Consider the following 23,509-nt stretch of genomic DNA (forward strand, 5'->3'; position numbering starts at 1 on the left):
GGAATAAACAGATGCATGTTTTAAAGCTCATCCTAATAACCCATTTTTTAACATGAGGTAATGATAGACGGTTTTGTTACCTTTTAGTAAATATTTATTTCTGTTCTAAATTTCTTATGACTCATGAGCATGGGAAGAAATGTACATGCCCTTGTGGTTCCTGTGTGAGAATCCACCATGCAAACCCAGCTTCCTCGTCTTCCTGCAAAACAGACCATAAAGCCTACGTCAGTTTTACTTCCTTTCACAGTGGGATTCAAAAGTTTTCAGATCCAACATATGCAGTATATTGTAGGGGGCTGGGCAAAGATGTACTTTCATCTCTGCTGCTGCTTCTTTTTTTTCTTTTTTTCTTTTTTATGAAAGACACTTCTGTGAACAGACTGAACATTGAGAGGTTAGGATCTTACCACAGAAAAATGAAAGCTAAACATTACTGTAAACCCATTAAAAGCATGAACAGCTCTGAAATGGGAAACACTACCCTGGCAATGCCTTTTGTGATTTTTTTAGCCAAAGGCAAATATATTAAGGCTATATCGGGACTTCACAAATAACTAGATAACTTAGGGGAAAATTAAACACAGCTGGTTTAGATATCTGGTTTCTATTAAGAAATGTACACACCAACCATGTGAATGGTCAGCTGGAAGTCATGATAATAAGTAATTATTATTTCCATATGAAAATCTATATTTAAGTGAATAAAATTGATTTTGTGATTATTTAGTAGTAGTAGTAGTGCTTGATTTTTGATATAGTCAAATGTTTATGTACTGAAGAAAAAAATAGCTGTTATTTAATTTTCAACCTAGCCATAGCTTCCAAGTCCCACTCCTTTCCAGAATATAGATGTTCTCCTAAAATCAGAGAACTGTCTGTAACTGAGGTTTTATCAATTTAAACAGAATATTCTTGTGAAACACTAAATCTAGCATTAATTTATGGTAAATCAGTAATGTACTCTTTCAAATGTGCAAATTTAATATGCCTCTGAGACTTATTTGGGATTCACAAAACATTTTCCAGGAGATATGAACCCATTTGATATCCTTGCTTCATAAATGTTTCAATACCCTACTCACCTTCAATCTCACTGTTTCCTTCATGTTCTTTCTTAATGAGAAGATCCATCAATACTTGTCTTTAATACATTGCTTTTCTGTTGGGTTTTAATTCAAATCATTGTGACACCAATTTTAATGTAGTCACATAGTTCCTGTACGAAGGTAAAAAGTGCATCAGAAGAATGTAGAACACGTAGTTCTGTCATTTTTGTTTTAACTGACTAATCTAGTCACTATATTTTCTTTGTTCTCTTCTGGAACTAGTCTACATTTTAGAATGGAAAGTGCTGTATGAAAAATGATAAGGATTAACTCCAGCGTGATTTTAATCAATCTGTCACAAATGAGAAATTATATAATGACTAAAACTAATGGGCTGAAAACACAATTCTTCTGACCAATACAAAAAAAGAATTCATTAGTTAGTAAGTCACTTACTGTGATAAATACTAGCTTTTTCTCTCCTTTCTCATAAAGATGTGGTTCCAACAAATTTATTCATGAGAGAATTTAATTCCTACTACTTTGTAGATAGCATATTTCTTGTGTTCCTATTCCTACTATTACTCTTCTTATAAGAATAATACTTAGCTAGTGACACTAGGTTTGATTAGAATAAGGATGGATCTGTGTTTGGAAGAAAAACCTGCCCTTTTTTTCCACACCGTCGTGTGAAATAAAAGACATCACAAAAATAATGATGCTATTCCACATATTTGTTAAGGTTGCTTATGTTAGCATGATCATGTTATTTGATAGAATTTTACTAAAAAAGTCATACTCAAAAAAGCATTGTTTTAGTCTAGTGACGTTGGGGTAGAAAGTCACTGTATGTAATATAATTTGTCACTGATTTTTCTATTTTTATTTTGATACAATCTCCGTTAAATGAGAGTCAGTAGGAAGGAGGATGTTCATAAATAAAAAAAGCTGCCTTTTTATGTTTTATGTACATAGCAAACTTTTTATGTTTTATATACATAGTAATTATAATTATAATTGCAACCATAGACACAGAATTAATGACATACTTACAGTTAGATGTCTAGCTGTGTAACTGGCAATGTAACTTTTTATTCATGTTATAGCCATTGGTGAAAACAATTTTTAACACCAGTGTGTTTTGCATTTGAGCCTAACCCAGTAACTAGTATGTTCTTCTGACAAATCAAGTTTCTTTTAAAAATTCTTTATTTTCAGCTTGTTGGTATTAGCTAGTGTTTGTTTATTCAACAGGGACTGAATAGCTGAAGCATGATCTCCCTGTTTCCAGATGTAATGTCAAATTACTAGCAATTGTGATTTTACAAGGCTATCTCCTGAATTTCATGACATTGGTTTTGATTGATGATTAAAGACAAGTAACAACAGAAATATTATCAAATAAATTATATTACCAATTTGGGCCAGTAACTGCATGGTGTTACTTGTCTTGCTAATTCTTCTGAGCAATAGTATTCTAGAATGAATTAATCATTAATCACATCTGCAAAATGCATCAAAGGAACCATTGTTACTGGGATTGAGGTTTTTTAGATCTAAAAAGCTGCATCTGTTGCTATTTCAAAACTATGAAGGTAAATTGACAGCAATTCTTTGCATTGGGCAGGTTTGTTATGATGAAGTTTAAATCAGTAACCTTTGAAGACTCACTTTTTAAGAACTGTGTTTTTGAAGACATCACTTCACTGAACACATACTTCAGGAACTGTACTTTCGTGAATACCACCTTCTACAACACAGGTATGAGAAACAGCCTCAAATGCCCATTGGTCAGCTGCATGTTTTCATCTTACATTTACAATTTCTGGATTTCTAATAAGACATACAAGAAGTCCTCTTGTAAAATAATAATAATAATAATGATAATGATAATGATAATGATAATGATAATGATAATGATAATTATAATGATAATGATAATAATAATAATAATAATAATAATAATAATGTGAATATGAATAATAGTTTATAAAAAAACAGCTAGCTTGTTACAACAGAGAAGTGAATGGATCTCACTGCACAAGAGATACTGCAGGCCTAATATTGCCTCAGAAAATGAATTATTTATTTTATTCACATAATAAGTGATTTATTTTTCATCTTTGATTTCAACCATCTCTGAAGAGATTCAGTCTGGAGAAAAGAAAATGCATTTCCCATTTTACTGGTAGCTTTAACTAGTGTATTTTTATTTAGTGCAAAAGGGTCTGGTGAAATGCTTTGTTCACTCTGCTTGCTGTGGCAGGAGTATAGAATCCAAATTACCTGGTCTATATTCATTCTCAATCTCCTAAGTATTGTATATTTTCATATGTTTAAACAGAAGACTTCCTTTTTTTCCAGTTTAATAAAACATAACTGAAAGTAGAACATGGCCAACTAAGCTTGTTGAAAAGATGGGGCACTTCTTCCCACTTTCCTGTAACTACAGCAGTCATAACAGTAACAGACCTGGGTTTCAGAGCAAGCAATGACTTCAATGTGGAAGGAAGGTGTTCTTGGTTCACGTTTATAAGGCTGACAAAAGGAATGGGAAAATAAAAGGAATTCAGGGATAGTTCTCTGGAATGGTATTGTCAGAAGAATCAACTATGTAGAGTAACTCATCTATGGACAAGCTGAAGACCATGAGGCCTTCTCAGAAACAAAAATCAGTTTAAACTAAATTCCATGGGAATATTTCCTTAAAGGAAGTCAAACCAAAATGACCACAATTGACAGTCTCATCAGGAAATAGTAGGCCTGATACTGAGAAAGACTGAGTCATAGAAACTTGCAGATACCTAGCACATTTTATGCAAGACCAGCTGGTGCTGAAAGGCCTTAACCAAATACAGTCCAGCCAGGGTAACATACAGTACTATAACTTCCTAATTCCAGGCTTTAGCTGGTCCTTTTCAAGAGCTTTGCAAATTTTTCTAGTAAGATAAAAACTATCAAAATTACCAGCAGCAACTAGGTGCCCTTTTTGCATAGCTGTGAAAGCTCCAAGTTGTCATTACATTTGCTTGAATTTGAAATGTTTTTAATCAAAAGTTGCACATGGAGTTGGCTGTTAGCTGAAATTATTCTTTTTCTTCTTTCCACAGATCTCGAGCAGTATAAATTTGTTGACAGTGAATTGATAAATTGCACATTTTTTCACGTCAGGACAGGATGCCAGATTTCTTTTGATGATGACTACAGTGCCTACTGGATCTACTTTGTTAATTTCCTGGGAACTTTGGCAGTGTTACCAGGAAATATTGTGTCTGCTCTCCTGATGGATAGAATAGGACGGTTAACGATGCTAGGTAGGGGCTTCACTTTGGTACAGGGAACATCAAAAGTAACATGTCCTCTTTTCAAGGAATTTGGCTAGAGAAATGAAAAGCGTTCTTTCTGTGGATTTGTCATTTATGTGCTGTCATTTATGTGCCATCATAAATACTATTTTTAAAAGCCCCCAGATTTGAAACTCTAGGGAAAAAAGGGACCTGTGGCCACCTGTAGTTGCTCTTCCACAGATATTACAAGACCATGGTCTAAATTCTAAATTCTAGGCATCTAGAATGAGATTTTGGAGACTGATGACCATTGGTTTATCTCAGCTGATATAAAGGAAGGAAAGGTGTGCACAGGTGACCCTTAGCTAGTGGAGTAGCTCCTGGATAGTATCAGCTGTTCTTTGTCTGTCAGCTATTTTGCATAGGAACACAGTTGAAAGGTATCTCCTGCGGATTGTCTACAATGAGAAATCTGTTTTCAATTTCCTTAAATAACTATGTCGTAGTTAATTGTCATTATTTTCTAGGACAATATCTCTATATAAATACAAGAAAATAAATACAGCATTTTTATTATAATATATGAACATGTTTCATGTAATAGCAAAAGATGATGAACAAAGAATAATGGGAGTAGTTTTGCTCAGGCATCTTGCTTTGGGAATTCAAAGAGGCTTCCAGCTTAATGCTTTGTGATATATGTGAGAAGTCGTATCTTTTTCTGTGACCTTCTTTCTTCAACGTTTGTCTTTCTGTCTGGCCTTACCAGTGGAGGAGGTCTCTGGTTTTTAACTCAAATATTTGGGTCACTTATTTAGCTACACTGTGTGCATAGAAATATAAGGCAAAACAAAGGTTATTCTTTATATACAACTCCACTACATGTTTGTTTCACCTGCCTTGTACCTAGGTGGTTCCATGGTTCTTTCTGGCATCAGCTGTTTTTTCCTGTGGTTTGGGACCAGCGAATCCATGATGATAGGTATGCTGTGCCTCTACAATGGCCTCACCATCTCAGCATGGAACTCTCTAGATGTTATTACTGTGGAGCTGTATCCTACAGACAGAAGGTATGTGCAGTTACATCTCACATAAACTCACTGAAACTATGTACCAGCAGAAATGGCAAATAGAAATTATTTTACATGGGCCTTATGGAGTTAGTGGTGTTTTGAGAGGGCCAAATTAATAATTTGTCCTATGAAAAGTGAAGGGAAACAATGAGGGGTTTTGAGCAACTTAGTATGTATTTGCATGAAATATCTCCTAATCAGGAAAATACCATAAATGTAGTTTCATTTGAAAGCAGAAGGTCTAACAGCTACTCTCATTTAAAACACAGCTAGTATTTCTGAAAACAATAATGGAGTATCTTTGAGTTTCCAGTAGTTTAACTGTATAAAAGGGCAGTAGTTGGTCCAAACCAGAAATACAGCTGCATTTGTCTGTTGACTGTGAAGTGGTGGGAATCATGATAAAAATCACTGTCTGAACCACGCTGTGCTGCTGATCAGTCTGCCGTGAATTTGTATGCGGGGCCACTAGGAGTGTACACTAGGTGGGTAAAAATTACCTTGGGCACTGCTTTTGACTCTTCAGGGCTCTTGCAGGAAATCTCAGGACAATTTTCAAATCCTGCATTGCTGCTAGATAACATAGTTTGGGGCTTTTTTGGATACAGGGCACTTTTTAATCCTGACCTTACGCCACTTCATGGACTGAAGGAAGAACTGTTGAGTCATACTCTGTTGTAAGGGGAGTGCAAAAATGTAAAAGCTGTGCTATCTTGAAATGACTTTAATACTTCCCCCCTCTCAAATCCCTAAAAATATTTAAGTAAAATTTCCCAGATTCCTTAAAAAGGACATCGTGTCCTTTCTCCTGTTGCAGTGCTAATTATGATGTCATCCACTGGATATTTGAAATGCAGTGAAAAATATTTCCAGTTTATAAATGAATGATGCCTTACTGGCAAGTGTAATTTCTTTGAAAGGAGTTACCTTGTCTTTAATGTTGTCCATGAAGAGATTTAGAAAAGTGTAGACTGGCTTCCCTGTTTTCCTTTCATTGTCATTTTAAAATTATGTGCTTCTTCAGACAAGAAATTGATGTCCACAGCTGTAATTATATCAAGTAACGACACCAGTCTATTTATGAATCCCAGGCACTGAGCTTCAATATTGCTGGTATTTTTAATACACCTCAGGAAATTACTCTTCTGGCAAGAATACTTCCACCATCCAAATGCTATGAAATAATTTTAATAAATATCCTGTAGAAATGACCATCTTTTGGGTATTGCTGAATGTAATAGCCACATATTTCCTAAAATGTAATAAAGAAAAATAATTGGAAAAGCCATTGCTGTTAATAGAAAAAAAATCATTACTAGGAATCATAAAAATAATTTAACTGATATTTATCTATATATATCTATACAGGTGTTAAGGCATCTGTAGTTGTATCTACAAATGGTTGTTTTTCATAGATTCTACTAGCTTTGGGATTACAGCAATTTCTTACTCAACTTTTCTCTATTTAAAAATCTTTTGTATGCCGGAATTACTGTCCAGAAACAGAAGCTTAATTAAAGCTGAGTTGGTTTTTGCAACAAATCAGAGAAAAAACTTGTCCCCTTGAATTATCAGTACAAAAAGGCTGATGGGTAAATGTACCTGTGCCTGGAAAGACATTGTTGACATAGGCTTTTGATGAGACTTTTTTCCAGATGTTCTGATAGTGATGGAATCATGACTGCCACTTTTTGCCGGCTTGGTTATGAGTAAACAACCAATTCAAGATTTTTTGTAGACGGGCAAAGCTACTTCTTATTTCGTAGAACTTTTTGAAAATTAATACCTTCAGGGACTCAAATAACTTGCTTACAAGAATTTTTGTTTGATAATTTATTTTTTTTAATCCAGACTAGATGCAGTTTAACAACCAGCATTGCTCGCCTCTCATAGTCCTGGGTTTCCTTCTCAGATTCCTGTGATCTCCATAACCAGGCACAGCTTGCCACAGTTTGCTGGGAATTTCCAGCTTCTGCAAGTAACTGTAGGGATGAACAGCCTTTCTCAGCATTTGTGGAACATGAAGCTTCCTAATCTGTTTTTTCATGTAAAATCCTTCATACTTAAGATGATATTCTCTTTTGCTACAAAGCAAAAGCAAAACAAATTCCAGAGTGAATCTGGTCCTGAAACTGGCTTCCAGATTCTCCTGTAAAGGGAATCTAAGCACAAATACCTTGCTCACTCTGTCAGTGTTTAATACTATTTTCTTACAGCCTGTCAGTGAAATGAGCACAAATGCGCAGCAAAGGGTAGCTGGAGGTCGGGCTCAAAGGTAGATGGGTGGAAGGAGGCCACTTCATGCCACCACGCACAAGAGGCTGGACTGGGTAGCCCCTCCTTTTCCTCCTCTTGCAGACCAGCCAGCTGTTGAACTGCAGGGGCTTTGCTGGTGTCATGCAGTATAATATGAAAGGTTTAATAAATTGTATTCTAGGTATTTAGGGATCATACTGGCTTTTAGCCAGGTAGGAGTGTGGTAAACAGTTTGGCAATGTGCAGTCTATGTGTTACAGGGTACACATTTCAGTTTATTCTTCATCAGCTATAGTTGCTTCAAAATCTTGATAGATTTCGATTCTGTATAAATTCACACTCATCAATATATTTACATTTTAGTTTACTCATCCCTGGAATTGAGGTAACTACATAGTTTGTCCTACTTTCTTGATGAGTACTGCCAAATTTTATGTTATTTTAGGTTAGCTTTTGCTTTCATGTTCTTCATAAAGCATCAGCTGGTTTGTACAACTGCTGTAATAGATATTAGAGGATGTATAAATTTCAAATGGTTCTCAGGCAAATGATGAAGTTGTGTTCAAATGGAAAATAATGTTACTAATGTTGGTCATAAGTGTGTTTCTGTCTTCTAGATGAAGTAATTAATAATATTTTGATAATATCCTACCATTTTTTAAACTTTTAAATACACAAATTTTAAAAGACACCCATGATAGCTAGATATAAACTAGCTAGTGATTTCCAACAAGCAAGTAAATCAATACAGCTCAAGAATATAAAGAACTTCTATTTTCTCTTGTCTCTTATCTTACCTCTCTTTACTTTATATTCTTAATGGACTCTGCCATCCATCAGGAGAAGAAATCTGTAGGCTGGAGTGTGTGACGCCAAAAATTACAGTCACTGAGCATTTTAGAAGGAGGAATTGGCTGAAAGTGTAACTTCAATACAGCCATAGGTGCCTAGCACTCCAGCAGCATAAACCTGAAGGTGCAAAGCTGAGCACCTAGAAAATAGGAAATGTGTGCTTAAAGACCATTTTGTTGGTTTTTTGGGACTTGCTTGCATCATACGCAAATTCTGCGACAGGAGTAGGGATTTTATCCTTTCCTCTGACAGCACTCCACTCTCTTAACCATGAAACTGTTTTCTCATTGTGCAGTTCCCAATCTTATTCACAGTGCATCTTCTAACTTCTCTAGTAGATGAGGGAAACTAAGTTTTCTTCACTACCTCTATGTTTTACCCTCAAGCCCTCTTTGTTCTCTGCATTGGCAGAGTGATGCGGAAAAAAAATATTATGTGATGAGGTAATTACAGCTTGTGTCGTAATGTGTGTGCCCAAGGGGCCTGCAATAACACTACACAGTTCCTCAGCTCTGCCTGTAATAAAAATATAGGTTGGAAGAAAGCTTAAGTTCTCTGAAGAAGGAACCTTAGGACGTTTTTATTACTTTAAAAAGCAATTCTTACTTTCACATAAATGGTAAGTATCTTCTTGTGAACTTGGGAAGCACCAGCATTATAAGCCAAGATTCTCATTAGGAAGATGATACAAGAAATAACTAAAACCTAAATAGAACGTGGAATAGAAATAGATCAACTTCCACATAGAGAATAAATCAGATTGCAGCAGATAACCAACAATTCATCATTTTTCTATGGCTGCCATAGATCTGGGTTTGAATCTTGTCCAGGAATACTTAGAATTCAAGGTCATCTATAAAATTAAGTCATCCTGTTTTCCCTTTTTTAAATGCCTCTGAAAAAAAGTTCGTAACAGTTTGGCCATAATTAAGGAATAAGTCTATCTTCAGTTCATGATTTTTAATTTTTTCACTTCTTGAACCCTTAGGATCTATGCTCAGAAAAATAAATATTATTCTCACAAGTAATAAATATTATCTCCAAGTTTGTATTGATGTGGATGAAGAGAAAGAAAAAGAAGAGACATTCTTTTGAGTCATAATAGCAGTAATTGACTTACAGTAGATTTCCTCACAGCTATTTTCTACTCTCATCCTGTGGATATAGCTCAACTACATTTTGCTGAAATTTTAAAGTTCTTAAGGCATGACCTGCCACACCAATGCCTTTTGCAGTAGTCCAAGGAAGGAAGGCAAATTCCACACTTTTACTTGCACACTAAGCACTATAATTGATCAAGCCATGAACATGATATGTGGTTCTGTACTAATTTTTTAAGAGAATATGAAAATATCTGGGCATGGAAAATTGTCCATAGAACATTTGGATACTCAGTTTAATTCCTTACATATTGTCAATTCTAACAACATTTTGTTGTAACTTGCCATTTTTGTAAATTGCTCTGGCAAGATAGATAACAAATATTTGTGCTACACATTTAGTAGCACTCTGCCACAGGACAATGAAGTTTTTAGATGCTTTATCAGCAGTGGAAAAGTGGATCTGAAGTACTTTATGTAGGAATACAAGCACCTGGTCTAAGAAGGAACATATGTGGCAATCAGGAAACAAGCTCTTTTAATCTAAAGACTTGGATAATCCCTCTATTTTTAACTGTTTGGACTCTTGCCATTTTTATGTGGACCTTGGATGAAAGGAAGCTAAGCATTTTTCTTTGTCACAGCTTTCTCAACAGCAGAAGTAAAATACATTGGGGAAAATTCCTTTTCAGTAACATCCAGCTTTCTCTTCATGCTGACATTTTTATTAAAGACATTTGCATTTTTCGCCTATCAATACTAAATTCTGTGTCTGGGGTTTTTTTAAGACAATCCCAAATTGATTAACCAGCATTTTCTTACTGATGTCCCTGAAAGACTTAACTGAACTCTCTAGCTGGACAAAGGATTCTTGCTACTTATGACTGGTCTCCCTTCACTAGTAATGAGGATTACTCATGAAGTCAACATGACATTTTTGTGCAAATGTTTGTCCAATAATGGATCAACACAAAGAAAATGGGAGCACATATAAATGGTGCTATTCCCTTGGGATTTTTCACTTAATTTGTTCATCATGCTAGGATGATACATCACTTAACTTTAATCATTTGCTGATACTCTTGGACTTTCCTCAAACATTGTAACAGAGACTACTGTACTAATGCTGCAAGAGACTGTAGTCATACACATGTGTGATTTGCAGCATATTTATTTCCTGGCTATTTTTATTTCCCTGGATTCAGAAGAATTAGTTATAAAAGCATGAATTAATACAGATTTTCAAGAGTTTTAAACACAAACACTGTTCTAAGAAGGATGTTCTAAAAAAGCAGGCAGTCTGAATTTGCTACACCTAGGGCTCCATAATGGTTTGACACCTTATTCTGACTGTAAGTACAAACACATTCAAACACGTTATTAAAATTGAAGGGTATGAAGGTATAGGATTAAACAGTGACAATGCTTTTCAGGTACAGGTCGTAACAACAACTTACTCTAAGCTTGTTAAAATCTTATTGTTCATGCCAATTACACGCTTATTTTAGGCAAAAGGACATGACTGAAATCTGCTTAAAGATTAAAAGATTCAACTTCTTCTGGGTTGTTAATTTTTTAATTATCAGGACAGCTAAGGGCAATAAAATAAGCTTACTTTTTCTTACTTTGATTTGTTTATGTTTTGATAATATGAATGGGATTAGACTAATAAAAACCCCTTACAATCAGCAAAATTCAGTAAGTCCATTTTACTAACAGAATTGGTTTTTAAGTGCAAAAAAAATTTTTATTTTGTTCAGACAGAAGAAGTATTGTATGTACTACAAAATTACTTTAGAATCTGATATAGTAATGTTGGTTATATAATCAATAGTAGATCCAAAGAACAGTGGCATCTGGAGAAATCAGAACATGAAAAGAAATGGTTCAAATTGCTCAGAAAATTGTATTCAGACCACTGTCATAACTAGTTGACATAAGCAGCTAACCTCTATGAAACAGCTTACCTTTCTTTATAAGGTAGTATAAAACAACATTAAACATAAGTAAAACATCCCCATATGTTCCGTGCTATTGTTTTTCCAAATATTTCCTGCCTGTATCTATCCGAATTTGTTTTAGCTGGATCTGTGTATTCTTTGGGGAGTTCTGGTATCTCTGAATATACTGAGGCTGTTGATGACTAGGTGTCTAGTTTTTCTGTGGGCTTTTTTTCTGTTACTGTTACTTGGCGTTAAGTTTGATTTTACATTAGCATTGACAACCAAGAAAATCATATTTATGTGCAGACTTTGATCACAACCAGTCACCACCATAACTTTAGGTTCATAAATGAGGCTGACATTAGAACCATTCTGACTCTTTTCCTTTCCTTCTTCCCTTGAGTTCTTCAGAATAGCTGCAATCTCTTGTTATCCTATCACATAAACTTGGTTTTCCAGTCTAGTTGTGTTATCTTTAACCTCTTTACTCCTGCTTGTCTATTTTAACAAAGCCCTTTCCTCAGGAATCTCCTGCCTACCTGCATGCTTTGTGCAGCTCTTCAGAAGGACCTTGACAGGCTGGAGATGTGGGCAGAGAAGAGCCATATGAAATGCAACAAAGGCAAATGCAGGGTCCTGCACCTCAGGAAGAATAACCAGTGCAGGCTGGGGACAGACCTGCTGGTCTAAAATGACCCTGTTTGAGCTTTGAGGTTGGACGAGGTGACTCACTGTGCCCCCTTTCAACCTTACCCACTCTGTGATTTGTGAACCCTACAAGATCCACCGGTTTGGGCTCCTTCCCTCTCAGTAGCTACACCACATCCTGGGTCATATTCCTCCAGATATTTTGGTCTTTATATGTCCCTGGAGCACAAATGTTGCCATGCTAGACATCTGCTTATTTTCTCCTAGGCTTTGGAAATTCACTCCAGTAGGATGCTCTTCTCTGCTTCCTTCAGTGTATCTCATGCTCCTCCTTCAGACCCATTTCTCCAAAGGGCGTACTTAGAATGGGAATGTTTTACCTTGCTCGCTTCTCCTTTGAAAAAGATATTTTCAAGGAGCTGCTGCAAATGTTTATCTGTCAGAAATTTCCAAACACAACACTTCCCCAAGTTTCCTCATCTGCTGCTCTCAGCAATGTGCTCTCTGGCGGGCCTTGGGGGTCCTGGCTGCCAGAGGGAAGAACCTGTCATTTTCAAAATTGTTATGTCCAGGATGTGCATGTTTAGGTTTCCTTGGCACTATGTGTTTTGTAAAAGTACTGCAGGCTCAATCAAATACATGTAAAACAAGTAAATAAAGACTTTCAACATGTAAGAGACATACCTAGATCTCTTCTACTTGTTTTTTCCCACAGATTATTTGGATAGTTTCTACTCTGCTGTAGAAATGACCTGTCTCCTTTTCCTTTGATACTGCCAATACTTAGTGTCATGCACTGTCTGGATGGATGCCATGCTTTACACAAAGAGGAATTGTGCTTACTTCAGAAAAACCAGTGATTTCTTTGCTAAATATTAGACATTTCAGAGATTAAAATACTGCTAGGGGGTGCAAGAGACATATTGTCAGACTAATAGTCTGACATAAATATATAATCATCCAGAAAAAAAAAAGTAATTTGTGTTTTGTCCCAGATTCAGAAAAGACATAATACACAAAGCTAACAGTAGAGCACTGTCAACTCTTCTGAATTTACTTTTACAGTATTTTATGTAAGGGAACTGACTTTGGCCTGCAACAATAGAAAATTAATATTTAATGTAATGGAAAAAAACTATTTGAAGGTGTATTAATTAGTACATTACATGTCTTAAGACATGCAGACATTCTTTTAAATTATTTAAGAATTCAAAAGGAAAGCCTCCATTATTTCAAAAGGGAACACTCCAAGTGTTGTTCAGATTGTGGAGCTGACTTTGTGGGTTAACTAGAATGATGGAATTATGTTTCTTAGAGCAAACCAAAGTATTTTAGGAATATACAAGAAAGATCTAGACCTAGTCATCATTCTTTTGATGAAGGGTCCTCAAATATACTGTGACTGGTATTGTTCTGAAGCACAGTATCCCGGACAGGGCATGGACAGTGCTGAAAGCCACTATATCCTGGTCGCCTCTGCCAGACTGAAGCCTTTACCACTCCCCAGACATACAGCCTGGAAGCATGACACCAAAAGGCTTAGGTGATCTACACTATTGAGGTACAGATCTGCCAAGGAGCGGAGGAGGTGGACTCTGACACTCTGGGCTGTGGCCAGGTCGATCAGTTGCTTCAGACAGAGGGTCTCTCATGCCTTGATATAATTGTTTGCTGTTTTCAAAAACAAAAATCTGTTCTGCAAAGAGCATTGATACACTGTATCCTTGCTCTCAGCTGGAGTCAAGTATTCTTACTTCAAGTTGATTCTCTTGGCTCCTCTTTAGTAGCCCCAGTAGAAGCTTTTCAAATTTCTCAGGATTTCAGTCTACATCTGAGTATAAGAGTTCTTCCTTTCGCTCACAGGTGCTTCAGTAGAATAAGCAGAGTCTTTTAAGTCACTTAGAAAACTAGCAGTTCTCTTAATTCCTCTTGTTTAGACTAGGGCTTTTAATTGCAGTACAAGCAAGAAATATTTTGTCTGAAAATTAGAACAACTATTTTCTTGAATTTCTAAGAGAGCTGACAAATGTTACACATTCTACCATGACACAGACATCTTTGTTAGGAAACTTTTGGTAGGGCAAGCTTATTCCTGCATCAATGAATCATACAGTCATGTCAAAACACAATTTAAATTGTGGTAGTTTGCATAAGACGTATATGCAAGAATTACAAAATAATAAAAATACTTCAGACTACTAAAATCACATTACTCTAATGCAAGGTTCCACCTGAATTATGGGTGTCATACTTTCTCTCGGCAGTCTGTTTCCTTTTCCTTTTGTCCAAAGTTTCTCAGATACCTCTTTCACTCAACAGATTTTTTTATACCTTATCTTCTTTACCTCTAAGAGATAAACATTTATTTTAATACTGGAAGTCTCATTAGCCTTTGAAAAAGCACTGTTTTGACGTGTGTACCACCTGTAAGAAACTCAGTTTTAATTCAGTACCCTAAGATGATCATCCTTTAATTCTGATTAATAATCATCACACAGATGACAAAGCAGTTCTCCTTTGGGAGCTACTTGACATGTCTGCTCTCCTAATGTAGCCATTTAAGTTGTACTGAATTTCCATTTGCAAGTTCCATGTTCAACTCCAGAGGTGCAAACTCACCCGTTCAGTCATTCATTTCACATTTTGATCCCTGAGGCAGAAAAATTAGTTGCCTCAATGAAATACTGTAGCAGCTGAGCTTTAACTTCTCATTCCAAATAAGAGCACTGAATATGAGCACAGAATCCTTATTGGCATAAATTTTCTTTAAGCTATTGGGACTGTACTGATTTATTTGCACTGAGGATGTGTCTCAAAGGTGTTACTCTTTCACCTGTATTTTAACTTTCTTTTGTTTTCTCTTCTAGGGCAACAGGCTTTGGCTTTCTGAATGCACTATGCAAAGCTGCAGCTGTACTTGGAAACCTAATATTTGGTTCCCTTGTTGGTATCACCAAAGCAATCCCTATTCTCCTTGCTTCTACTGTTCTAGTATGTGGAGGTCTGGTAGGACTTCGGCTTCCTGATACAAGAACCCAGGTGTTGATGTAACTGGAAAAAACATTCACTATTTATTTTCTTCTTTGTACAAATGTCATTCTCCTGACTGATGGTGCAAAGGCTTCAGATTCTCAACACACAGTAGAGTGCTCAAATGTCAGAAATCAAACCCAAAAGATATTTTGGAGTAGCAGAGATTTAGCAACCTCTGTATGAAAGTTTTAAATTTCACTTTTGTTTGCTTGCATACTTTGTTATTCAAACCCATTTCACTTTGAAGTGCGAAGCTACCTCTTACTACAGTTTTGGTGACATATCCAAGAAGGTAAAAACCATACTGATAATTAGATATTTAAAATGCAAGCAGTCAGATTATTTCAAAAACACATGCTAAATTTGGCCGTGGCATTGTGGGCTTCAGTAACAGTACAGACGTGCAAGTCAATTACTTAGCAGTATTGGGGCAGGGAATGTTAATGTATCAATGCATGCAGCATTTATCAGGAAACACCACTGATTGCATCAATACTGGGAACAGTGACCTTCTGCAGCTGTGCTTAGGTGATAAAAACTAGTGGCCATGACTCTTCCTTGGGAAACATTTTTAGGCAGATTCAATCTAAGCAAAGATTACCAACTGCACCTCTTACTGACTGAGGAGAAGGCAACAGCTACTGCAGGGAATTTAAAGGTCCATATAGGTATGGAGCAGAGAGAATAACAAAGTTAACATTGTCACTTTTTGCTGCTGATGCTCCAGAAAACTTTTGTTTTATTCTCACTTGTGGCATCTGGATTTTTTTTTCATTTAAAACAGTGAATTTGTCTTCTTCCAGGAATGAATGAATGCAAATAGTTTTGCTGTTGTTAGTAAGAATAAAGGCAGAATCAGGCCATTGAACTATAAGGATGATACTTTCAGAGATTTATTTAGCATTTATATAAATAAAGACCTTAATTACTTTCATAGTTTCTATACTTCTTAATATAACCATTTTCTCGGCTAATTTTTAATAGTTCCAGAAATGTCTGACCAGTTGATATTTTCAAATGTCTCTTTGAAAAGCCACTAAGAAATAAGCCATGGCAAGACTGCAGGGAATAGTAATGCTTTTATTAGACCAAGTGCATAGATGGAAAACAAATGATAGTAAATACATTCTTTCTATGCTGATTTATGGAAAATTCCCCATCAGTCCTAACGCTATGCAAGAAGTTATGGGACCTCTTTAAAAAATCGGCATTACAAATTTAATACAGATACATTTATAAAATCATCAAAGAAAAGAGGCAGATCCTCTAATGAGAAAAAAATTGCTTTGCTTTCAGTGGAGCTAAGACAACTTATATTTGCTGATTAACTATCTGCGGTTTCAAGTGTGAAATAACAAATTTTCTATAAAACATATGGAAAATTTTATTCAGTATTTTTTTCTAATTATGTCTGACAGCATTTATTAGATAGATGAATCATTGCCAAGCAACTAAGCTTTCAAATAAGGTCATCATATAATAAGCCAGACCTTTTTTAATTGATTTTTCTCTTGTTCTTAGATGTGAACTTGGATTTAGGTAGTAATATGTGGCACTGCAGTCTTTATCAGTCATCATCGTTGTCATATTGAAAGAATCAGTAAAGGAAGATCATTCAACATATTCATAGTTCACTGTTTAATCTATTGATTTTAGAAGTGACTTTTTCAGTTACTAACAAATGCCTCTGCTACACATTGTAGCACAAAAAGTGTTAGCCCAAGATGCTGTTTTCTCCTATGAAACGAGAAAATTGGCAGAATTTAAACAGCGTGAGTATGGAAAACTAGGGGACATTATTTTGATGTTGGTCATTTAAAAAAAGTTTAGCAAGTGTGGTTATTTTGGAGTGTTGAGATGAAAATATTTGAGATTAAATATTTTTATGTTTAAATCTGACTTCGACATGACTCTTAAATTTCTAAACTATGCTAATAAATGAGGAAGAACTCATTTCACTAAGGTCTAGAAAAAAATTCTGGCCTTAGTTTTGCATCTGTGGCCTTTTTTCCACCAATCATAGCCTTAATATTATTTAAGGCTGTTTTCTACAATTAATATTATATTTGAGCCATTTTTCTCTGTGCCATTCTTTAGTAGCACATGTTCAACTACTTGCACATACTGCACAAGTTATTTTGAAATCTGAAGCCTCTGTACATATTTGGAGTAAACACCAACAACAATGGTAAAATATTGCTTTGTGTTGCACTGTCCTCTTGCAGTAGTATATTCTGTCCATCTCTGCATGTAATTCCTGTAACACTCACATGCAGCACTTCATACCTTCTGACCAGCTTGAAGGAAATGGGTCACAGAAAAATAGCGTTCAGCTTTTGAGGGCTATGATTCAAGTTTAACATTCTAAAATCTCCAACATGTAAAATTATGTTGATTTCAGTGTTGGTCTTAACATAAATCCTGACTATATCATAGGTCTGTGATTAAGTCTGGATGAAATGACATGTAGCAACAACAGGAATTAGCAGAGATTCTTAAAAATGGACACTGCATGGTCCAGAATGATAATGTTCTAAGGTAGAAAAAGAAAAAAGAATAGTGGGTAGGAATTGGGAGAATAAGTAAATTAAAGAGATGAACAAAGGAAAAAACCAAGAATAATTCCAACATATGAAACAAAACTGAAAGTTAGAATTTTCCCAGATGGTAAGCTAGCTGGCTCAACAGATTTGAGCTAGTGTGCATGCCAGCATCAAAGTTGTTTGAATATTCAATAGTTTTTGCTTGAGCACAGTAAAGATTTATCTCATAAAGACAAAAAAAGTGAATGTAATTTCACATTATAAATAACTTTGTGAGATAGGTGAAATCCACAGACAGGAACAGAAATCTATGGACATCTGAACACAAATGTTACTCACACTATAAGTAATTTGACTGGTCTTCAGCAATTCTGTCTTTTCTTGCAGCCTCCAAAGCAATCACAGGTAATAAATATTGAACAGAAGGATCTGCACTTTCTTTCTATCTCTATTCACTTATATGTCACACAGAGAATCACTTAGTGGCATGGCTAGATTCCTAATATACCAGACAGAAGCAAACTTGATAGCATTTGTGTATTACAGTTATAAAACCTATGTAATCAAAACTGCTTATTTGTCTCTTATTTGTCACAGACATAGAACTGACTGACTGCTAACTAGAAATCCCTGTCAGTCTAAACTGAAGTAGGATATAACATCTAGGATTTTTCTGTGCAGCTGAAAAAGCTCATCCCAACAGCAGAAATGACAAAAAGCACAATGACCCCTGAAAACATATAAGACTCACGGCATTTAGAATGCTATTAACCATAACAGTCAAATATTTTGAAATTTGGAAACTGTCCACAAAAGAGACCACATGTTTTCATTTTTGGCAAGGAAATTTTATTTGAATTAGTTTCACTCCTTACAGGTTGTGTTATAGTAGAACTTGACTTAGCAGACTCTAATTTCTTGAAAGCATCTTATTTATCGTATTAGTATTCTTTAACCAGCCTGGTTATGTCCATGCTAGCATCCTGCTGCTTGGAAGCATGTGCTACAACATTTGGGAACCACTGCATTGGTTGTTGAGTACAGGCTCCTAGAAAGGGAGCTAGGAATAGGTGTTCATGGTGGAGCGCTCAACATTGGTAATTAATGACCTACTGGGAAACCTTCTTCCTCTCAGCTTGATTTTTACCAGTTCCCTTACAGAGTTGTGTAGTACAAAAGATGAGCATTGATGAAAAAGAGTTATGCCTCCTTCCTGATGGCTCCAGTAGTCTACTTGTCCTTTATCATTTTAGGAATATGGATCAAAGTTAAGATTGCTAACTCAAGCTCTGCTTTCCAAATTACTTTTCTTGCTAGGGGGACCAGCCTTAAAGAAAATTAAAACTCTCTCACCTGCTTCTGACATTCAGTAAGAATTTCCATTACATATCTTTTGCATTTTGGTTATAACTTTTAAAAACAGTACGTAAAGAAGCTTTAGAAGTCCTTCTGTGGGTGAATCTCAGCTTTTGAGACAGCCAGGCTCCACGTTTACCTGAAGGCTGACCTAATAAAAGGAGAGGTGTCTTCTCAGAATAGCGCCTGTTGATCTCCTGATTTAAGGGAATCTTCTTGCCTGTGCACCTAGCTCAGCTCCATTTGGAGGAAAAATTATATTCTGTATTCTTTTTTTCTTTTATCTACCACTGTGGAGCCTTATCTTTGTGTAACTGCTCTTGAGGCACAATGTCGGATACCAATTCTCAGCAAAGTAATATAGTCCTCAGTCCCTCATATGGACAGCCTCTGTGTGCTAGGCTTTAGCTTTCTTCCCATTCTGAGTTTTAAATTAATCTTCATTAGTCAGAGGAAAATGTTTACATCCAGTTACACCTCTTTACCTAAACAAGATGATATCATACTAATACAACCTACAAGCCGTGTTTCCTGTTTAATAACCTGGAAATGCAATTGAAATTTCAATCGTAATGTTAAAAAATGAATCTTTGCACTCAGGGGGTCAAAGACACAAGAAGTAAAAACAGAAATGTTCCACATCCTCTGGTGTTTTGAAAGAAAACACATGTTCAGTAATCATATTCCAGAAGAAAACACATCTGAGAGGCTGCTTTTCTATATTTCCTGCCTTCTTGTTCATTAAACTTACAGTAAAATATTAGGTATTTGCCTGCATTAGTGCTTTCAAATGCTGCAAGTTGAAAAAACACAGCATAAAAATACAGACTTCTGCTTGTACTTTCAAGGTAAAACATAGTTCAGGTAATAATGTGATATTAGAAGAGACATGTTAGCCAGAAAATCTGGAACTCAGTTCAAAACATGAACTAAATGGAAAGTATCAACTTAAAATGCTTGCAGATCTCACTTACCTTCATTTAACCTCACATAGTCTACAACCAGTCCATTTGCTGCTATCAGCTTCATTTGGTTTCTTCTAATAATTTCAGCAAGTGCTGCAAAATATATTTAGATTCACTATCATTGGGTGCCTTTTTATTTTTTAATCCCACTCTAGCTGTATAAGACTGATATATAGAAAAACAGAAGAAAGATAAATTGGGCCTGATTTATTTACTTTTCTTATTATGTACAAAGATGCTGGCCTATAATAGGGAGTTCTAGGCCTTTGAATACATTCTGTGAAACTCAAAATGAACAAAGCAGTAATTTTCAGCAGTGTCTTCCCACAACATGCACACAAGTTACATTTAATAGGACCAAAACACTTAGGGAAAAGTACAGTGCTTTCTAGGGTAAACAATCTATTCTCTTTGACAAAGGTCTAGAACGTATTGCTCGATCCGGACCAGTACACAGTCTGATAACTAAAGATTGGAGATTACATAACAACAGGAGCATTTGGGTGAGGATGACCTGACATGAAAGTATTGTTCTTTCCACCCAGGGTACTCATGAGTATACATTTTAATGACACATAACCAAGATGATTTGTAGACACTTGCCCCTACTCTGGCCATCAACACATTTGAGTTGTAGCCAGACATACCAGCCCACGAGTGAGAGAGAAAGTGAGAGAGAAAAAGAGCTGACAGGCACTTTCAGCACTCTCTCCCACAGCTAGTCACCTAAGTTCATTTCTCTTGGATCCTAAGGATCTGGTTTTTTGCTTAGCTTCCTACTTTCTAATTTTGGACACCTACCACTTGCCATTCAGTTTTCACAAGCAGTCATGACCAAGCAAGCTGAAGCTGCTGTAATGCTAAAGGACAGCACTCACAGCCCATTGCAAATGGAGTACTCTGCAAGAGTCCAGTGTCATATGTGTTGTTCCAGTTTCATTTGTTGTCAAGCGATAGAGTTGTTGGCTAGCACTTCTCCTGTACAATTCTGCATGTATTCTTATCTATGAGTCATGTCCTCTGTCCTCTTAATGTCTGCCTTGTATGACCACATGTATGCCCATCCCCCACTGGCTATGTGATAAAAATATTTTGGGAATCTTACATGGGTCTGTCTTACCCAGTTAAAAAGAAAAGGGTTGGGAAAAATACTGAAACAGAATCAAATTAAATGTAAACAATGAAGAGTAATAGTTCAAGAAATAGGCTTCAATTATTTTTATTTTTTCAGATGTTTTCTTCAAATCCTAGCCTGAAGCTATATAATATTGCATATTGTAAAGAAATAGTACACAGTTAGAAGTGAACACATATGTAGGTGAGTGGACACACACATCTCTATAACACAGATGAATCTTAAACTTACAAATCATGTTCTCATCTCTTTCTCCATGACAGTGTTACTTTCTTCATTGTTCATTATGTTTTGAACACAAATAACATCCTGCTCCATTCCTTTTGCAGAAACCTTTACTTATTCATGTGCAAAATTGTTGGGATGCCAAGAGTCATCTCAACTGGCCCTTAGCTTCCAGTCATTGGAAGGGGATTCCTGAAATGATCTGAAAAATGAGCTTTGACTTGGCTGTTGCCTTCCCCTGTCTGCCCAGCCCACCCTCCCTCCCCATCACACTGTGCCAAACAGCAAAACAGCACATCATGCAAAGGCACTGGTGTTCCAGTGGCTAGGAGACATAGCACTCTCGGATACATAAACTCCTAAAAGCTATAAATTTTGTCTTATTCAACCAAAAGGCCTTCAAAATGGTCCATGGGGATATCAACATGCTAATTTCTGTGTAATGTATGAGAAAATGTCTGTGATATTCTGTATTGTATGTTTTTCATTGTTTCTGCATATATGGCTGCTGTTGTTCTAGTGATGTGGTTAAAGAATTATCTGCTACTGTTCTTATCAGCAATTTTTGACCAGCCTGAAACAGAGCCATTGCCAGGGTGTTTTTCAATTAATGATTAACACCCATGAAGATCTTCTACAGTAATTAGTGCCATATAAAGTCATGGATACTATAAATGAAGCCAATCTAGAGTGAAAATAGCCACACATACCCACCGACCAGTGACAGTGGAAAGAGCTCTTCCAAAAGCTCTGGCATCTGCTACATTTCTTCTTTCCTCTTTTCAGGATGTTCACTCTCTGAAGTATTCTTCCTCTGGTAGGGGACATGCAGTCGTGCTACAGAAGTAAGAAAGCAGAAGAATGGGCATATTCCCTTCACATGAAAGAACGTATGTTTGTTATAGGAAAGCCAGCTCTATAATAAGATTAAAACAAACAAACCATCCAACCCAAGCAGCTTCCTATTCTTTTTTATCCCCATGTTTCCTTTGAGTTGATAAACTAAATACCAGTGCTTACGAAACCTTTGGGAGGAGGCTAAGAAAGGCTTACATGATAGTTCTTTTGGAAAGGAGGAGACCTTTCCAATGAATGAACACATGCAATGAATGAAACCATAGCATAGTGCTTCTGATTGTGATCACAAACAAGCAGTTTTAAGAAGAAAATTATGACTCAAATCTGTAGCAGCTGTAGATAGTACTACCTTTTATACAGAAATGTGTAAACATAGATTAAAATCAATGGCTTGGGAGAAAACGGAGAATATTTGAAGAGCTGCTTCAAAAACACAACCTCCCATCATCTCTTTTGGACAAACCTTTTAGTGCTTTCCTGTTCCTTCCTGCTACCAATCATCCTAATATGGTGACTGATTCTTTTAGTGCCTCACTAATGAAATGAAAGGCTAAATTGACATTTGCTCCTAACAAAAATTGAGAGCAGGCATGAAATTAGCACTGTAGGAAAGCTAGCTCATTTATAAGAATTTTAAAAATGCCCCAAGCTGCCAGTGTCTGTCTGCATTTATTGTCCTCCAACTGGTTTAGGATCCTACAAAGTGTTACATGTCAGAAGCTTTGTATGTGTAATATCATCCCTATTTAAATCAGTGAAGCAGTGTTTTAGGGTCAGGAGCTTTGTCCTTCAAATATAAGAGGTATATGACTGTATATACTGCCATGCTGGAATTTCTATTGTGAGAAAAATGTGGTTTTTCAGCCCTTTTTTTAGGATTAATAATTTTAGCCTTGTTTTTCCTGTGAATGTAGTGCTTCACAAACATTAAAAGGATTTCAGTACCAATGCTATAAGCTAAGTGAATCAACTGGCAACTTGTTTTAATCATTTTCTACAGAATATTGTATTAAAAACCCAAATTAAACTTCAAAAAATGCTGTATTACCTTCAGCTGCACAGCATTGTGACAACTAAATTGTATCTCATGTTTGGCCTCAAATATATGCAGGAATATACCATACAAAATTAGATGTTTTTTTAAGTGGGCAGTTTCCACTGCAGCGTAATGATATATGTGCAGAAG

General features: G+C 36.0%; 1 protein-coding gene across 1 annotated transcript in view; it reads left to right on the top strand.

Annotated features, from left to right (window-relative positions):
* Window positions 1–19,511, top strand: part of SV2C (synaptic vesicle glycoprotein 2C) — a 106,106-nt gene extending 86,595 nt beyond the window's left edge. The window contains exons 10-13 of the mRNA XM_058043458.1: window positions 2,677–2,810; window positions 4,160–4,363; window positions 5,247–5,406; window positions 15,076–19,511. Coding sequence (XP_057899441.1) covers window positions 2,677–2,810; window positions 4,160–4,363; window positions 5,247–5,406; window positions 15,076–15,259 — 682 coding nt within the window. The 3' untranslated portion in view covers window positions 15,260–19,511. The remainder of the gene's footprint in view (window positions 1–2,676; window positions 2,811–4,159; window positions 4,364–5,246; window positions 5,407–15,075) is intronic.
* Window positions 19,512–23,509: the final 3,998 nt, after the last annotated feature.

This window comes from Melospiza georgiana, chromosome Z, assembly GCF_028018845.1.
Source record: "Melospiza georgiana isolate bMelGeo1 chromosome Z, bMelGeo1.pri, whole genome shotgun sequence".
NCBI classification, from domain to species: domain Eukaryota; kingdom Metazoa; phylum Chordata; class Aves; order Passeriformes; family Passerellidae; genus Melospiza; species Melospiza georgiana.